Below are 16,904 nucleotides of genomic sequence, written 5' to 3' on the forward strand. Positions count from 1 at the left end.
ACTTTTATTTTATTTTTTTTAATTTCATATCATCAACCTACATACAGTTAAAGAAGGAAGGAAAAACACAATCACACAAATAAATACTGTGTGTCACAAACCAACTACATATTGTGCACGCATGAAGTTGTGGTTAGAAGTTTAAGTACTGCATAGCATACTTCTTTAATGACTTAAAAAAAAACAATAATTAGATGCAGTTATTTATTCGGTCCAGTTTTGTGTTTTAGGTCATTGTCATGAACCTAACCTGGAGTACCCAGCTGTGTTCTGGCTTTAACTATCTAGCTTCTGTCTAACTACTACTACTATCTTTGCAAGAATGTGGAGGTGGTCCTACTCCTTTATTATTCCATCCACTTTCTGCAATGTACCACAATTACTGACAGCAAAATAGCGCCAGAGAATGATGCTAGCATCACCATGCTTAAGAGCTGGTACAGTGTTCTTAGATTTGAAAGCATCATCTTTGCCCCTCCACACATACCCTCTGTTATTGTGACCAAGTAGCTCAGTTTCTGACACTGGTCTTCCAGCAGTTTCCAGTTCCTTGGAATTTCTCATTGTTCTGAGTGTTGGCCAGTGAGTGCTGTCAAACAAATTCTTTTTATGCTGCCAAAGACAAACTACAGTTATAGTCAATCATAATCACCAATGCGAAGTTAGTAATGAAATGAAACTGCAGAACCTTAACTTTTAAAATATTTGAGTGTATATATATATTTGAGCCTGCATGTGCACTTGTGATCTTGTGTGGATTAGAGAAAATCCAAAATAAATTCAGATTAGTGGTTTTTGAACAAAGAAAGATGTATGCTGTACAATCGTTCCATCCTGGGAAATGAACAGTTCAAAATTACTAAGAAATTCAGGCCCATGATGAGCGTTCCACTTCTGACCACAACTATATTTATAAATGGCTGCACACAATCCATGTATCGTATACAAATGTATTAATTTAGAATTACCCTCCCACGCTTCCAGACATATTTTTATTTAGTATAGGAAAAAGGAGAGAACAAATTCCTTTTAGCTTATTTGATTAGTTTCTGATAACACTTACAATCCCTCTTTTCACATTATAATCATGGCAAAAAGAAAGTACACCATCTTTCAATTCACAGGTTTTACAAATCAGGACATAATAAAAATAATCTGATCCTTAGCAGGCCTCAAAATTAGGAAAATTAAACCTCTGACAATCAACTAAATGACAGATATGACACATTTTGCTAAATGACACATATTACAATGTGTCATTTAGCAAAAACTAACCCAAAAGCAGAAGCAGTGTGTGTAGGTGTTAAGATTTGGATTTGCTTTGCAGCCACGGGCTCTGGGCTTCTTGCGGTTACTGACTCGACCATGAACTCCTCTGCATACCAAATTATTCAAGAATCAAATGTAAGGCCATCTGTCTTATAGATAAAGCTTGGTCAAAACTGGTTCATACAACAGGACAGGACCTTAATATAACCTGAACCTCAATGGGCTGAAGCAACACTGTAACAGAGAGTAGGGTAAAATTCCTCTGCAAGAGACAAGTCATACAGAAAACGATTACTTTAAGTTATTGTTGCTAAAGGAGGCTCCATAAACTATTAATTTATGGGGTGTACTTAATTTTTCATAAGCTGCTTCTGAAAGAGATGTAAATAGACTCTTCATTAGACAGAACCTTTGCAAAACAGCTTGTGCAGACTTCTAAAGTACTGTGTACTTCAGTTGATATCTTCAATACCTCGCTGGAGAAATGTGCCAGCCTGCTTTAAGGCCTCCACCATTTTTCTGTTTCTCAAAAACAATTAAAATTCGCCTTGATGACTACAGTCCTGTTGCTTTGACCTCATTAGTAATGAAAATGTTTGAGGATGTTGTGTTGTCACATTTCAAACCCATCATTGACCCCCTCCTCGATCCCTTGCACTAAAGTTATGCTTTCAACACCATCATCCCAGCTCTACGTCTCTCCAGGCTGAATGCGCCTGCTCCCACCTACACTGGGATTAGTGACTTCCTGTTTGACAGAAGGCTGCTTGTGAGATCAGGCAGGCCCATTTCAGATTCAAAGAAGGTGTTCTTACTTTGACTGTCATGACTGTACATAAACCCTTCGTTTTATTGTAAAATGACTATAGGAAGCAGCTGTTTGTTTCACAGGAATGTGCGCAAGTGGACAACAAGCTTGTCACGGCAGTATTTCAGGACAATGTTTTTATACTCCAAAGCACCTCAGTAACATAAAATCACTGGAAACAAACAAATGAACAACAATAATGCTAAATATTTTCTAAAATAGTCAGGAACATGTAGCCTATTAGTTTGTGGACATCATAAAACATAAAAACAAAAAATCAGCCAGGAGCAGGAAACAGGAAAAAAAATATTATCATCAAAGAAATCTCAAATACTTTCGTGACTTGAATATGGAAACACATGTATGGCATCCTAATACTAAAACAGACATAACAGAATACTGTAACTGGCATGAAGCAAAACTTTGTAATAGAGGAAGAAAAATGAAAAAGTGAAAACAAAAGTGATCTTGCTAAAGCTGAAATTAAACAAACAAAAAAATTGTTTGAAATGTATATTTCTTTAAAAAGGCCACATTACATAATCACATTCTTTCTGTCTTTTATATGATTTGTCTGTTATAGCCTTACATTAAAATAACCGTGTGTGTCGTTTTTAGGTAAAAATAACAACATACATATAAAAATATCCATTTCGACTGACGTGTTTCCTGTAACAGACTAAATAAATCTGGGTGAAAGGGACGTTAAACCAAACTAAATCACAACACTGCACATTGAGGAGAATAATACTTTCACACACTGTACTGTTGCTGCTGATCTTCCGCAGTGAAGTTTGCAGTTTGCAGTTTAGTATGCTTTGAAATTTGAATATCCTTATATGTGAGGATATTTTTTTTACTCACAACTTTCACCCTAAAAGCAGAGGATAGCCAGCAGGTGGAGTATTTTTACTAAAGCAGGAAAATCAACCTCTCGTTTCCCAATAAGTCTCTATGATTTCATGTGACCTCACATGTAGTAGTATACCTATTCTATACCTCTTCAAACAGCCCGTGTTGAATCAGCTACATACATGGGAAAGCAGGCCAAGCCCAAGTGAAAGATTAAAGGGTTTTCTCATTTCTCTAATTTATGCCTTCTCATGTCCCCTGTTCTTCCTCTTGTCTCAGTTCCTAAAATGCATCTGCAGGTCTTGCTACAAGAAGCTACAATCGAGGATGCACAGGTATGTCCTTTGTCCTCTTTTATGCACTGAAGTGTTTCACTTGCAGTGTATAAAAGAGTTTTGCAGACAGCTGGAATAAACAGTGGAAAGAGAACTCTGCACACAAGCAATCATATCACAATGTGTTTAAAATGATCAGTTGTGTTATCAAATGTTCTGAGCTCTTCTATCTGTGTGTGTTTAAAAAAAATATCTCAAATTTTCACAATCCAGTTTGTTGTAAATATAAATAATGTGTTGTCATTTTGGAGAAGTGCATACTTTGGGTAGGAGCACGCTTGGGAACATGAGGACCTTGGCCTGCATGAAAGACAAGTTAGGAAGCACAGCGATCACCCTGGAAGCCTCTTCACTCAGCTCTTCACTCGGCAGGAATTTTCTGTCAGAGAGCACACACAACCAAACAGTAACAGTTAAACTGGCTTTGAATTATTTCAATTTAAAACAAAAAACAGATCATATATCAGATTCACTGACCTCACTGAAATGCTCGTCTTCTCTGCGGAGGACATCAGGCGATTCAAAGTGTCCTCTAGGTGGCTGCTGTTAGTGTTGATTTCCAGCTTGCTGATGGTCAACTCATACAGCTCTGGATCAATTCCTTTACACAAAAGTGTTTCGTTATAACAAGACATACACCACAAGCAGCATTGAAGGCAGGGGTGGGCAAATAATTTTCCCAAGTTCCCAAATGAAATTGGGATTGTTGTGGGTGGATGCATTAAAAAGCTTATAAAGAGATGAGCCCACTCCCAACCAGTCGTGGCAGATGGCTGCCCCTCTTTGTGTCTGGTTCTGCTGAAGGTTTCTTCCTGTTAAAATTAAGTTTTTCCTTCCCACTGTCAGTAAAGTGCTTGCTGATAGGGTGTCTAATTGTTGGGGTTTCTCTGTATTATTGTAGGATCTTTACCTTATAACATTTAGTGCCATGAGGAGACTGTTGTTGTGATTTGGCATTATATAAATAACATTGAATTAAATACATAAGATTAATATTGAGCAGAACTGAGTTCAGCTTAATGGTCTGGCCTTCCACAACAGTCCCAGTTTCTAATGTGGCCTCTTGAGAAAAGTATTTGTCCACCCCTGATCTAGGCTCATCTCTGTATTGCTCTAAGTATCACAATTGAAAGGTGTAGTTATTTACCTGGAGGGGGACTCTGGCTTTGGGTGCTACTGCTGGACCTGCTCTCATCCTCAGGACCAAAGTAATCCAGACTGAGAGCAGAACAGTCTGTGTTAGCATAAGGGAGAAAGAAGAAGAGGTCTGAAGCTTTGTCTTTTTATCAGGACAGTCAAAGGAAATGAGTACAATCATTAAGGTAAATAAAAGAACCTCAATGGCATGTGGTGTCAGCAGTTTTGTTTGTTAGATGTTATCTACATGTACTCTCCATGACTTGGAGTGTACACTTGGAAGGCAAGTATATGTATATTGGTATGTTAGTTTAAGTTTAAATCAGTGTTTTGGAGCCTGCTGTGGTGGAAGTCTTTAAGTGTGTTTCACTTCTGAGAACACCCAGTGGTGTTGTGTACTGTAGTGAAACCTTTTTCACAGAAGACATACTGTGACTTGTCACAACAGGAATGTAACAAGGGCTTAGTTACCATAAGTCACATCAAATCATGTGCCACAAGAAATCCTCTAGCTTTATACTTTATACTTAATGTGTCCATGATATTTTTTGTGTAAATAAAGAGCAGAGTTTTTTTGGGCACACTAAGTTATATGTTAGAGCCATGTTACCAGATGAAGAATAAATATGAAAGTGTGAAAAATTTGAATTTAGACTCAAATTGAGGCATTATTGTTCAGTCATGTTGTCATTTGTAATGCCTGTTAATGTTAAAGTAAAACTGTACTGACAAAACCAGTCACAACCAGGAGGCTGCCACTTCACTGCAATGAAGTAGGTTAAACAGTAGAGGTCAGCAGAAACACACCGCTAAAGTTGGGTTTATTTTAGTCCGTTTCCCTTTTAAGTTTTATATGTGATTATTGTGTGTAATACTAGTGAATGGTAATGCTAAAAGGTTCTAGCTTAAAGATGAAATAGAATAATCGAATCAAATTAGTAGTCTTTTGTACTAATTGATGAGGATTGCCTCCTCCTGCAGACCCCGGTGGATTTGTTCTGATTTTTTTCCATTTTTGTGTGCAACTGAAGTAGTCTTAAAGGTCAATTAATACCAACTAACCTTGTGTAAACACACACACACACACACACACAGTCTGACTAGACAACCACACCTGATTACTACCAGTCCTAACTAAAAATAACTTAGAGATTTTCAGAAGCGCAGAGTCAGCTAAATGACCTTTCAGCAACACAATAATCCTAAATCCAAAGAAATTCTGAAGAACTTAAGAAGAAAGTGATAAATACATCAGTCTGGGATGGGTTACAAAACTATTTCTGAGGCCAGTTCATGTAAACCCTTGCAGACACATGGCCTCCAGATCCACAACGAGACATTATCAATAAATAAAGACTTTCCAGGACGGCTCATCCGGGAAGTCATAAAAAAAAAAAAAAAAAAAAAATAGAGGTCAGCAGAAACACATCTAAAGAGAAATATGTAAGAAACTGTGCACAGTGGGCAAAAATGAGACCCATGGAAGAGTGTAGACATTATAGCATCTTTTGAAGAAAACTAAGGCTTATACAGACTCTGCTAAGACATACTCTACTGGACTCAGACATTTTGGGTCAATGTTTTAAAGAATGATTAGGATGAACTTTTTGTAAGAGAAAAAGTGTCACACCTGGTATAAACCAGACGCAGAATTCAACAAATTGGATGTTTTACGAAGAGTCAAGCGTGGAAGTGTTAGTGTTGTGAATGCTGTTGGTGCCAGTTGGCAGAGAGAAACTTGATATTGACCAAAAATCTTGTAGAACAAAAAGTAGTTGCGGCTGCTCCTGAAGGGTCACCACAGCAGGTGGATCTGCTTGGATTCTCCTAACGCACCCCTCCCATTTATCTGGGCTTGAAACCAGATCGATGATTACGCTAGCATGTCTGGGGGCTCTTGCCAAAAATCCCAGAACTCAGTTTCGAGTGCAAGGGCAACCCTGGTGAGGCAATGATCTAAACATAACAATAAACAAAACACTTCCAAGAAGTTCACTTCTAAATGGCTCATGAATTGAATAAAATTCCATTTTAGTGTGAGCTAGTTTGAGGTTGGACTTGAACCCCACTGAGATGCTGTGGGAAGATCTGAAAAGAACCATTAGGCCTCAAAACCAGCCCCCTAAATGTGGCTGCACCAAAGCACAAAGCATTTGGTTGTACGTGTTCTAAAGGTGGCACAATTGGCTATTAACTTCAGAGACGCGATTTCTTATTACTTATAAAGTAATTGCGTCTCTGAATCACATTACAGAATTACAGAATCATTCCTCAAAAGGCTCAACACAATCATTTAGTGCTAACTGAATGTTTTTATGTAAAATCTTGTTTGACTATCTGACAGTTTGGAACACAAAAATGACAAAATGTAAATTAGATGGAGGTTAAAAAAAGTCTCTGCTTTTTGGACTTTTACATTTGTTGTCTTGCAAAAATAAATAAATAAATAAATAAATAAATAAAAAAGCCATGCAAATGGTTAAGCTTTGAGTAATGTAACTCTAGTCAACCACTGAGAAGAGTGGTTTTATCACAAAGTGATAAAAGAGTGAAAACTTGAAGAGAAGAGAAGACAAACCAAGCAGAAAGGATCAACCGATTTATTTCAGTATTTACAACTATTTCCCTCTACTCTGACAGCAGTGCATTAATTCTCAATTTGAGCAGTAAATCTGAATAAAATAAGAGGAAAAAAAGTTTTTTGTCACTGTAGGTCCAAACATTATTTCACTATTTGGGAGAAAAAAAAGCACTCATTAGAAAATGCTTAGCAAAAGGCACAACTCATTATTTAAAAAATAAAATAAAATAAAAATAAAAATGTGTGTGTGTTTACAGGAATAGTGCAGAAACATGTTTGATTGATAATGAAACACTGAAAAGCACTCAAAACCCGTTTTCTCAAAATAAAGCAAATTGGAATCAAACACTGCCACACAGAACGATCAGATCTAGAATCAAGTGCAAAAAAACTAAAAGAAAAACAAAGAATTAAGTATTAACTGACGACCTAAAAATCACACCTGCAACCTTTAACTGTGACTCCTCCTTTGCAATTTTAATTATGAAGCCTGCCTTCTATTAGGACAGTAATCCCACAAATTAAATTAATTCCAAAATTGGCTTCATATCTAACAGAAATAAATAAATAAATTACAGAACACACCACACACAGTTACATAAAATGATGTACAATAATAAGATTGCATCCTGCATCTTCTTGTATTAATAGATTTGTTCTTGCAAACTAGTAATGTGTTTTGACTTTCTTTCTGCACTCAGCACCACTTACACCCTGCACACTGCCCTCTGCTGTGCAAGCTTCATTATTACAACTTTAATCTTTATTCTGCCCTATGTTTAGTCTTCTATGTGTTGCCGATCTAAAAATAAAATAAAAAAAAATTACAAATAAATGAAAACAAACAAAACTGAACTCAGATGATCGGGAGACATAAAATCTCTTTTCGTACAGTTGACTGTGGACCTGCAGACTGAAATCATCCAGATTTGAGCAAGAACATTACTGCTCAAGTCCAGGAAATGGGTGTAGTAGCTGCTCAGTGCCATCCTTAGTTATATACATGTGTATATCAATAAACACCATCAAAAAAGATGCTATGTTTCATGCTACAAATTAGAAATGGATTTTATATTTTAGTTAGTAGTCACAATTCACATTTTTAAGTTAGTATGCTATGCTTTCAGCCACGCTGCATGTCATACATGGAAAACAAACTCTTTGTTAGAATTATTTAGCACACTTTATTTTACCTTTACCCTCTTAAACATAGGGAGCAGCAAAATGATTTGCGTGGCAAAGTTTGTGTATGACTGTTCACAGCTCTTTTACAGCATTGACAGAGCTATATCTTTTTTAGTGTGTTGGTTTGAATCCATGTCGCATTAAGTTATGAAAGAACCAGATGGGATTTTCCTACCTGCCCTTTTGTTTTTTTGTTTGTGGTCTCATCAAAAAGTTCTGCAATTCAATTGACAAATTCAACTTAACAAAAAACAAAGAACTAAAAACAAACAAACAAAAAAATACTACAACAAAAAAAAAAACCAAAAACTGTACTCCAGCAATACTTGGCTGAAGTCCCCTTCAAGATCATCTCCTTAATCTTTGCTTTCCAAAAGTTTGATGTTCATTATGAAATTAGGCGGTCATGCTTGAAGTGATCCAGATGTGCACAGGGAGATTACACTGAAGGGGAGATTGGCCATATTTTAATCTAATTTGCGTTTTTCTGTGGACTCTTGGAACCTTTTTTTTTTTTTTTTTTTTTTTTTTTAAAATCATACTTTTTGATCAAAGAGAATATTTAATAATTTTTAATTTATAACTCACGATTTTTGGAATTTAGGATGAATACAAACGTTCATTTGAAAACTGCAAAAACATAAAACTGAACAGTACAATAAGTTATGATTCTCATTGACTTGATAAACCATTCCTGAGCAAAAAATAAATAAATAAATAAGTATACTGGTATAGATTATTCTTTTTTAATTTGTCTTTACTAGAAATGTCTAATGGCTGACTTACAGTAATTCTGGCAACAGGTTGACGATATTAGTACTAAGGACCTGGGAGTTTGACCCCCACAATAGCCAAAAATTAAAAGACGACAAAAAAAAAAAAAAAGATCCTTTAGATTATTCAGAGTGCACGTTATTTTCATGCTCAGTGAGTAGACCACAAAACAGGAATGAAACAGGTTAGTATGCACATCATGTCTTCAATAGGCTTCTTACACATCAGGTGTGAGTTCATTAGAAATTGTCCATAAATAAATTAGACTGAGATCATTTTTTTCTCAACAGGACAACAGGTAAATACAACAGGTGAAGAAAAAGAGCAAAAAGGGAGATCAGCACAGTGTTTCCCCTGTTTTTGGTCATGATTTCAAAATACGGGATGATTGTTATTCTTGAGAGGAAATTATTATTAAAGGAAAATATTATATTTTGATGACATGTTGTGATCCCGTATTACTGCAAAGTGCCTTAAGGGGAAACACAGTAAATTCAAAGAGAAAAAGCACATGCTGTGAAGATCGTGAGAAGCCCAGAGTTAAATCTTAACAAAAGGTTTGGTTTGATAATAGAAGCCATGACTGGTAGTCTACTTCCGACCCCAGAAATGTGGGGCTCGGCGAGGGGACATACCGTCCTGAGAGCTGCTAAGGCCACGACCGCTCCAGTCCAGCTGGCTGGACGGGAGCTCCTCCTGCCACGACACAAAATTGACCTTCTTTAGTGCCATTTTAAGTTATTCCATTCAAGTGTAATGCTTTGTGATTTTTTTTAATGAGTCAAATCAAACAGACAAGTTTACCTGCGCTGAATGTGTTGAGGGGCCCGGTATATCCCGGGGCCCTGGAGGTGCTTGTGCTGTAACAGCTGTGCTTCCTGAAGAGCAGGCAGCTGGCACGGCATCTTTGGTTGGCTCAAGCATTCCCTGAAAGTGACAGAAACTGATATTCCAGCTGGGAAACACTGAATAAAGATACATAAAGAGAAACCGGTCCCACAGGGAAACGACAAAGCCCAGTATGCTTTAGTACTACTGAATCTGTCCTCAATTCACAGGTAATCAGACAAGACACAGTTTGTCTGATCTCCTACCACACACACACCAGTGAAGTTTATTCACATTTACTGCAGCAAGACTCACCAGACTGGATGCAAAAGCAGGCACAGTCACAGACTGCTTATTCCTCCCAGTGAACACCTTGGAATTGGGAATGAGCAAGTGTTAGGAACACTATAGCATTGGAAGATACCAAGAGAATTTTTGGTCCATTTTAGCAGCAGTTTAAGCCATGTAATGGAAAATGCTACTGATGCCTAACTCACAACGTTTCTTGTGTCCACGCCAAGACAACTGAGCAGAGTCCTGTTAGTACGGGAGCCCCACCACTGAAACTGGAGCCCAACTGCATTGTGGACATCCTGATGTGGCCTCAATATCTCCTGCTGAATCCTGGAAGGTCAGAAGAAAATTTAAAAGCAGCTAAGATTTTGAGAAGTTATTACTTTATCTGCTATATCAAGGAATGAAATTCTAAAATGTTAAGGATACCACTACAAATTGAAAAATTTATGCACTAATGTGATTAGTGCAAACTAATCGTATAGGGTACATCTTCAGACCAGATTTCTATTAACCCATTCATGCATGAATTATGACAACCTCAATCAGGATTTTTTTCTTAAATATTTTTATTCATCTTTAGGCAAAAAAGATTTTTGAACTTTATTTTTAAACTATTTTTCAAATAGTTTTTGACATGTCCACAAACATCACCTTTGGAGTGGGTGGCAGGGTATGGAGTGACACATCAGTGTCCAATGTAGTGGTTTATGTGCACATTAAAAAAAAAAACAAAAAAACAAGAAATCACAGAAAATTAACCAATCCTAAGCCTGAGGGGAAGTTGACAGACTAGCTGATGGCTTTCCAGATTGGTTAAGCCATAATTCAGGAGTTTCTCCTCACCGCTGAGCACTGCTGGGGACTGGTACCTCCTCCCCACTCTCAGAGAGATGCTCAGCTTGAAGCAAAGCACTGAGGCCAACCAGCTCCTTCTCATCTTCCACAGCTGGAACCACTACCTTTGGGAAACTGGCTTGAAGGATTTCCTGGACACGACAGGGCAGTGAATCCTGGTCAGATAGGAATATAAGATGGTTCATTTTTAAACTAGAATTTCAGAAATATGTATTTATCTTTTTAAAACATTAATATGCCTATAAATAGCTTAAATTCTTTTTAAAAATTGGTAACACTTAATAATAAAAACAGACAACCGATAATGTAAGCAGAAGTTTAGGTTTTTAAATAAAATTAACTTCTACCTGAGAGCTGTTCCTTCTTGTTCCTTCCACTCTGTCCTGCTTATTCTTTTCCTCATCGTCTACATCAGTCTGCAGGCTGCTGACTGGTGCTCTGAACTGTCTCCAACTTCTTCCATCCTCTGCACTCTGGTCATTGAATTCCGCCCACGACCCCTCTTCATCCTCCTGCGTGGGCGCCGAGCAGAAATCTGCAAAGCTGTCACTCAGTGGGAGATTTCCCAGAATCTGCACCCCTGCATCAGCCGTTTGAAAAGCTTCTTGAGGTCTGTGATGCTCAAAACTGCTGTCAGTAAAGTCAGCAAATCTGTCTTGCAAATTTGTTCCAGATTGTGACTGTTTGGAGGTAGCAGAATTTTCCTGAGTCGGATATTCGTAGTGATGAATGTACCTGTCTGACTCAGTCTGGTTGAGGTTTGTCACATTACTGTTTCCAAAAGAGTCAGAATGTCTGCAGTTTCCCAGGTCTTCATCTTCATCAAACTGGTCCCAGTCAGTTTGATCATCTTGAGAAGCAAGGGATGAAACATTTGGTTCCAAATCTGCAGAAGCAACCTCAAATGACAAATCATCACTGAAGGATGCCAAGTCCTCTGACATAGGCTCATGCATACTACATGTTTGAAAGATTTCTTCTGCATCTCCATCGTCCTGTACCTCAGAGGTTTGAAGAGAATTAAAGCTATTCCTCCTTTCCCTCTGACTATCCCAAGGCTTATCTAGCTCCTCCTCTTCAGAAGGAAAACTCCAATTTCCTGTAGCTTCCTGAGGCTGATGATGGACCTGAGATGGTTGCACAAGTGCTGCATCTCTTTTCTCCCTGATCTCAGTGCAGATGTTTTGTTTTTCTTTGTGTGCACAGTGATATCTGGGCTCAGATTCCATAATAAAATCCTCTCCTGATTCATGTATTTGTTCACTAAAGGTGCTGTTTGTCCCTTTTACTCTCGCATCATCCTGCTCTGCGTTAGCCAGTGGAGAGAAGCCACAACACCAGGGGTGTCCCGTCTGCTTTGTAAACACAGTGAAATCAGCAAAACCCGTTTCCTCCACAGGAGACCGACCACCTACAGAAGAAGTATGGGCCCCAGAGTTATGTTCACTTTCAGCAAATCCATTTGTGAGGTGCAAAGAAGGTTCAGCATTATAATCCTCCTGTCCTACATCCATCTGAGCCTTACCAGACTCCAGCTTCACTTCGGATGTAGGCTGGGATCGTTCACCTGCGCAATTAGAGCTGCAACTGGGTTGATGGGTGGCTGGTTCTGAGGTTGGAGAAGGAGGTCTGAAACTAGAAGGTGACTCAGTTGCATCAGCAAAATTAAGAGAGGAGCAGGACATCCTGACAGAAAAGTCCTTAAACTCATCCTCCTCTGATGCCACCTCCCCATCACCATCATCATCCATCAGAGGCAAGGAAGAGGAGTGCAAGGGTATGATGTTGGGTTCCATGGGTTCTCCTTGCAGGACCCAAAGGACTCATGCACCTGGTAGAAGAAAGTGCATACAATCAGAAAAGAAGGATAAAAAAACAAAACAACAGCTTCTGGGAATAATTTCAGTGTTAAAGTTATTTGCTTAATAATTTATACTTAAAGGTTCTTTTTGGATAAAGCTTATATTTTCATCTGGATCAAATGACCCTGAACCCTTGTTGGGGGGAGCGGGGGGCTTTCCATGATGCACTGAGCATTTCTTCCTTAATCATTTCTTTTCACTCTTTACTGCATTCAATCACTAGTAGTTATTAAACTCTGGCTCCTTCTACCATACTCTCTTTTCTCCCATCTCTGCTCTCTTCCTTTGCTGGTCACGGCAGATCGCTCTTCCTCCCTGTGCCTTTTTCTACCAGAGGTTTTTTCCTGTTAAGAGGGACTTTTTCATTCCCACAGTCACCAAGTACTTGCTCATAGGGGGTTTTCCGATTGTTGGGCTTTTCTTTGTAATACTGTAGTGTCTCTCACTGAATAAATATTCCAATAATAAAAATGTGCTGGAAATAAGCAGGCCACGTCCCCTTTAAATATGAATATTTTTTTACCTTTAAAAAAAAAAAAAATTTTTTATTTTTATTTTATTAGCCTGGCTCACCTGAGATCAAAATAGCAGGCAGGTGGAACAAAAGACCAACTGAAATAAATTTGGCACAGCCCTGTGATCGTTGATTTCCACACGTGTACATGGGACTGCTGGCATTCTTCAGAGTTAAATAATGAGGAACTTGCACATAATGTACACAATGAGCAATCTGATTTCCTCATTTCAAATATCACCTTCTTTCATTTGATCTATAAAACCACCTGCATGACTCTCCACCTGGTTCTGATCCTAAGACGCAAGAGAGGCCAGCGCTGCCCCGGACAGTAAGCCGATACGGGAAACAATATCCGCAGCTTTGTGCTACTTAGATGAACAGCACAAACCCGAAGTCTTAGCCCTACAGGGTCACAGATAAGCTCTTAACGCAAAAAAAACAAATGAACTGGAGTCTATTCTGGTTCATTCTATTTAACAAATGTGATCATGTGAACTCTGTGCGTGTTTCTGTATTAAAGAAGTTAACGCACGCCTTTTGTGGGCGAAAACAAGCACCGCCGTCCTGCCATTTTCTCCAGCCTCTTCATCCTGGACAGACAGACAGGTGTCATCGTGGCATGACGTGAACAGCTGAATGTAGAGTCATGTAAACGCAAACTGTTCACGAAACTCGCTAATTTGGTAGCACTGATGCAAAGAGAGCTTACTCACCAATAAATAATGGGGTTAAAATAAGGTAGTTCCCAAACGGCATTCCGCTGTCCTGTTACCGACACAGAAGCTGATTAGCTGACATGGCCAGCGGCTAGCTCATGTAGCCGCTGTCTGATGCTAGCTGTCCGTCAGAATCAGCCAGACAGTGACAGGCCGTTTAACGAGCAATCCCAGCTCTTTATTTATCACCTCTCGTTCACTTCGCCTGTCTGTCAACGGTGCAGCCCTTCTCCATCCTCTCGCGGTCTCCGTAGGCGTCACCTGGGATGCTAAAAGTACTAAGATGTCACACTCTGCTCCATCCACAGTGAAGGGAGTAACTCAAGGTCAGCGTCACAGATGGGGAAAGGGATGCCTCTTCAAATAGACGATCTTCGTTGAAGAATATCGCCTCCTACTGGAGGAAATTTATCCCTAAATTGCCTTTTTTAACCTCCACTTTGTTACTGTCACTGTAAACAAACGAATGAACAAACTATGTTTCATGGATCTAAGTTAGCATCCTCAGGTTTGCAACTGTGGGAAATATATTCTTCCTGGTGCTTATCATGTTTTTTCACCTGTATCAGGTTATCTGTCCGTAGGAGTTGCCCTTATCTCATATCCTACAGTACAAAGGCTTAGATCATTTATGGAAATGTGTGCTTTATCACTGTCTATAATTATTCTTTTTTACTGTGCAAACATTCAAAGCAAACACAAACTATCAGAAAATAAAAAATTAAACTGGGTCGAACTGTGTGAAGACTGGGCTGACTTTTTCTGATTCAGCATAGCTGTTTGTATGGCAGAATAAAAGAAAGTGTCAGGCTTTACAGGCCACATAGTTTCAGGATTTTTTTAAGTGATTGGTTTGAGATTTTTAGTTGGATGTTGTTATGGTCTTTTCTTCCTGTTTGTTTTGTTGTGCCTTCCTGTTTATCTCGTTTCTCCATTTCCCCCTCCCTTTGCCTTCATGTTTCAGTATTTCTTTTCCTCTTTGCAGTTAGTCTGCCATCGTGAGTATTACCTCTATTTGATTCCAACTCTCTTCAATCTGTCATGTGTGGACGTGTCTTGCTTCTCCCCAAGTAAGCTCATCTGTTTCCCCACCTCTTCTTCCCTGAGTTCCTTCTCGCTTGTTTTTGAGTGGGAGCTTCTATTTGTTTTGCCTACTGGACTTAGTGTAACATTAGTTCTTTTTGGATTAAAGGCTTTTGCATTAAAGGCTTAGCTCTTGTTTATTTAACTTGCCTCTGCCTCCCATTGTTGGGTGCAGCATGTGCTAACACATAACTGCAGTAATGTTACATCTGATCTGTGTATGATCTGAATATTATTACACAGCGGTTCCACTGATGATTTTCACATCATTTTTCCCTAACTAAGGGTGTATCTGTACACATCATTCATAAAAGATGTGTATTTTGAAAAAATGCAAACATTCATCACTAATACAGATTTTTATAGGCACCTTTGAAAACACTCAAGGACACCTTACAAATTTAATAACAATTTCAAATTCTGAGGCAAGTGGACATGCAAAAAAAAAACTCTTTGAAAGGTATGTTTAAAAGGTTCAAAAAAGTTTTTTTCATGCCCAAAGCTTAATAAAAATACTTAAGCAAAAAAATCCCAATTGAGGTTGTCATAATTCATGCATGAAAGGGTTAGTTATTTGTCCTTTGTTTAATTTTTTAGTGAAACTCTGGTAGAGTAGCTTTGAAACTGATAATTCAGCATATACTAAAAAGCCTTTTCTTGAGGATATTTTATTTTGCAATATTTCTAATTACCACACTTAAAAATGAACAGCCTGTAATGCTATCATGACTCATCACTCAGATGCGTTTTCGTTTGAAAACGCATCTTTTTCTCTCCGTTTTGGCCTTCCGTCCACACTGAGACGGTGTTTTCGGTCAAGGAAACCGCAGCGTTTTGAAAACGCTCCCCAAAGCATATACATTTGAAAAACGACGTTTTCGAGTAGCATTGTGGAAAGTGAACTGGAGCCTTTTTGAGAACAATGATACATTTTAGACTACGTCCACACGTACACGGGTATTTCTGAAAACAGATTTTAAGTTTATTTTAAAAAAATCCCATCCACGCCTCAACAACAAAAACGAAGGAAAATGCTGAAAAGAGCATGCCAAAGCAACAGGTGGCGATATATTCCTAACCGTGTAGAAATGTAGGCCAATCAGATGTCTAGACGCCTGGGCGGGAACGAGTAAACAAAGATGGCGCAAAGAAGCAGATCTGAGTCCTATGCGTGGAGGGACAGTAACTGTCTGTGTATGTAAGCATTTAAACACTACAGAGAGTAAAATTAACAGTATTTTGTCTAAGTCCGCCATTGTAGAAATTGATTTCACCGAAACAATAACTTGGCGCACCTTTGACCCTGCGTTTTCTCCGTTTTTCTTGTCCATAGTAAACGCAAAAACTGAGTTCTTGAAAATCTCCACCCAGGCAGGAATTTTTAAAACTCTCCGTTTTCAGTGGCCGGAAACGCCATTTACGTGTGGACCAAAGGTACAAACGCATAGAAAAATCTACGTTTTCAAAAATACCCATACATGTGAACATAGCCTAGTCAAGTGATGCAATCATGTGACAAATTGAGACAGCACCGTTAAAGATTAATATCAGTTTGTACATGGTCCAGATAGCTTTTCTTCAAATTCTTTAATTCTCAATCGCTTTTCCAACTTTGTACTTTTGTATTACTTGCAGCAACAACTCCACCTCATTGTTAGTCCATTTAAAAAAAAAAAAACCTCGTTGCTTTTGCTCGACATTTTGCAGCCAGAAAGTAAATCCGGTTGTTCAGTCTGACGTCACTAGCCGTGTCTGGGTCTGAACTCCGCTGCAGGTCCATATATCAAACGATCACTATGGCATTA

The 16,904-nt window shown here is 38.5% G+C and overlaps 1 protein-coding gene across 4 annotated transcripts; it reads right to left on the reverse strand.

Annotated features, from left to right (window-relative positions):
- Positions 1 to 13: 13 nt before the first annotated feature.
- aftphb (aftiphilin b) lies at positions 14 to 15,518 on the reverse strand. Of its 4 annotated transcripts, none has more exons than XM_005922427.3 (11): positions 14,014 to 15,517; positions 13,833 to 13,890; positions 11,269 to 12,752; positions 10,910 to 11,076; positions 10,267 to 10,393; positions 10,085 to 10,141; positions 9,746 to 9,868; positions 9,577 to 9,637; positions 4,412 to 4,498; positions 3,742 to 3,865; positions 14 to 3,643 (listed from the first exon to the last, which is right to left on the reverse strand). In XM_005922427.3, the coding sequence occupies exons 3-11, from the start codon at positions 12,715 to 12,717 to the stop codon at positions 3,505 to 3,507; spliced, it is 2,334 nt and encodes a 777-aa protein (XP_005922489.2). In that variant the 5' UTR covers positions 12,718 to 12,752; positions 13,833 to 13,890; positions 14,014 to 15,517; the 3' UTR covers positions 14 to 3,504. The 4 variants fall into 4 exon arrangements, with proteins under 4 accessions (XP_005922489.2, XP_005922490.2, XP_042076830.1 ...); XM_005922428.3 differs by lacking the exon at positions 13,833 to 13,890 and having other exon boundaries at positions 11,269 to 12,332; positions 12,447 to 12,752; positions 14,014 to 15,516; XM_042220896.1 differs by lacking the exon at positions 13,833 to 13,890 and having other exon boundaries at positions 10,910 to 11,052; positions 14,014 to 15,518.
- Between the last annotated feature and the right edge of the window lie 1,386 nt (positions 15,519 to 16,904).

The sequence above is a fragment of the Haplochromis burtoni genome, unplaced genomic scaffold (genome assembly GCF_018398535.1).
Source record: "Haplochromis burtoni strain Fernald_Lab_line unplaced genomic scaffold, NCSU_Asbu1 Contig_57, whole genome shotgun sequence".
Classification (NCBI taxonomy): Eukaryota; Metazoa; Chordata; class Actinopteri; order Cichliformes; family Cichlidae; genus Haplochromis; species Haplochromis burtoni.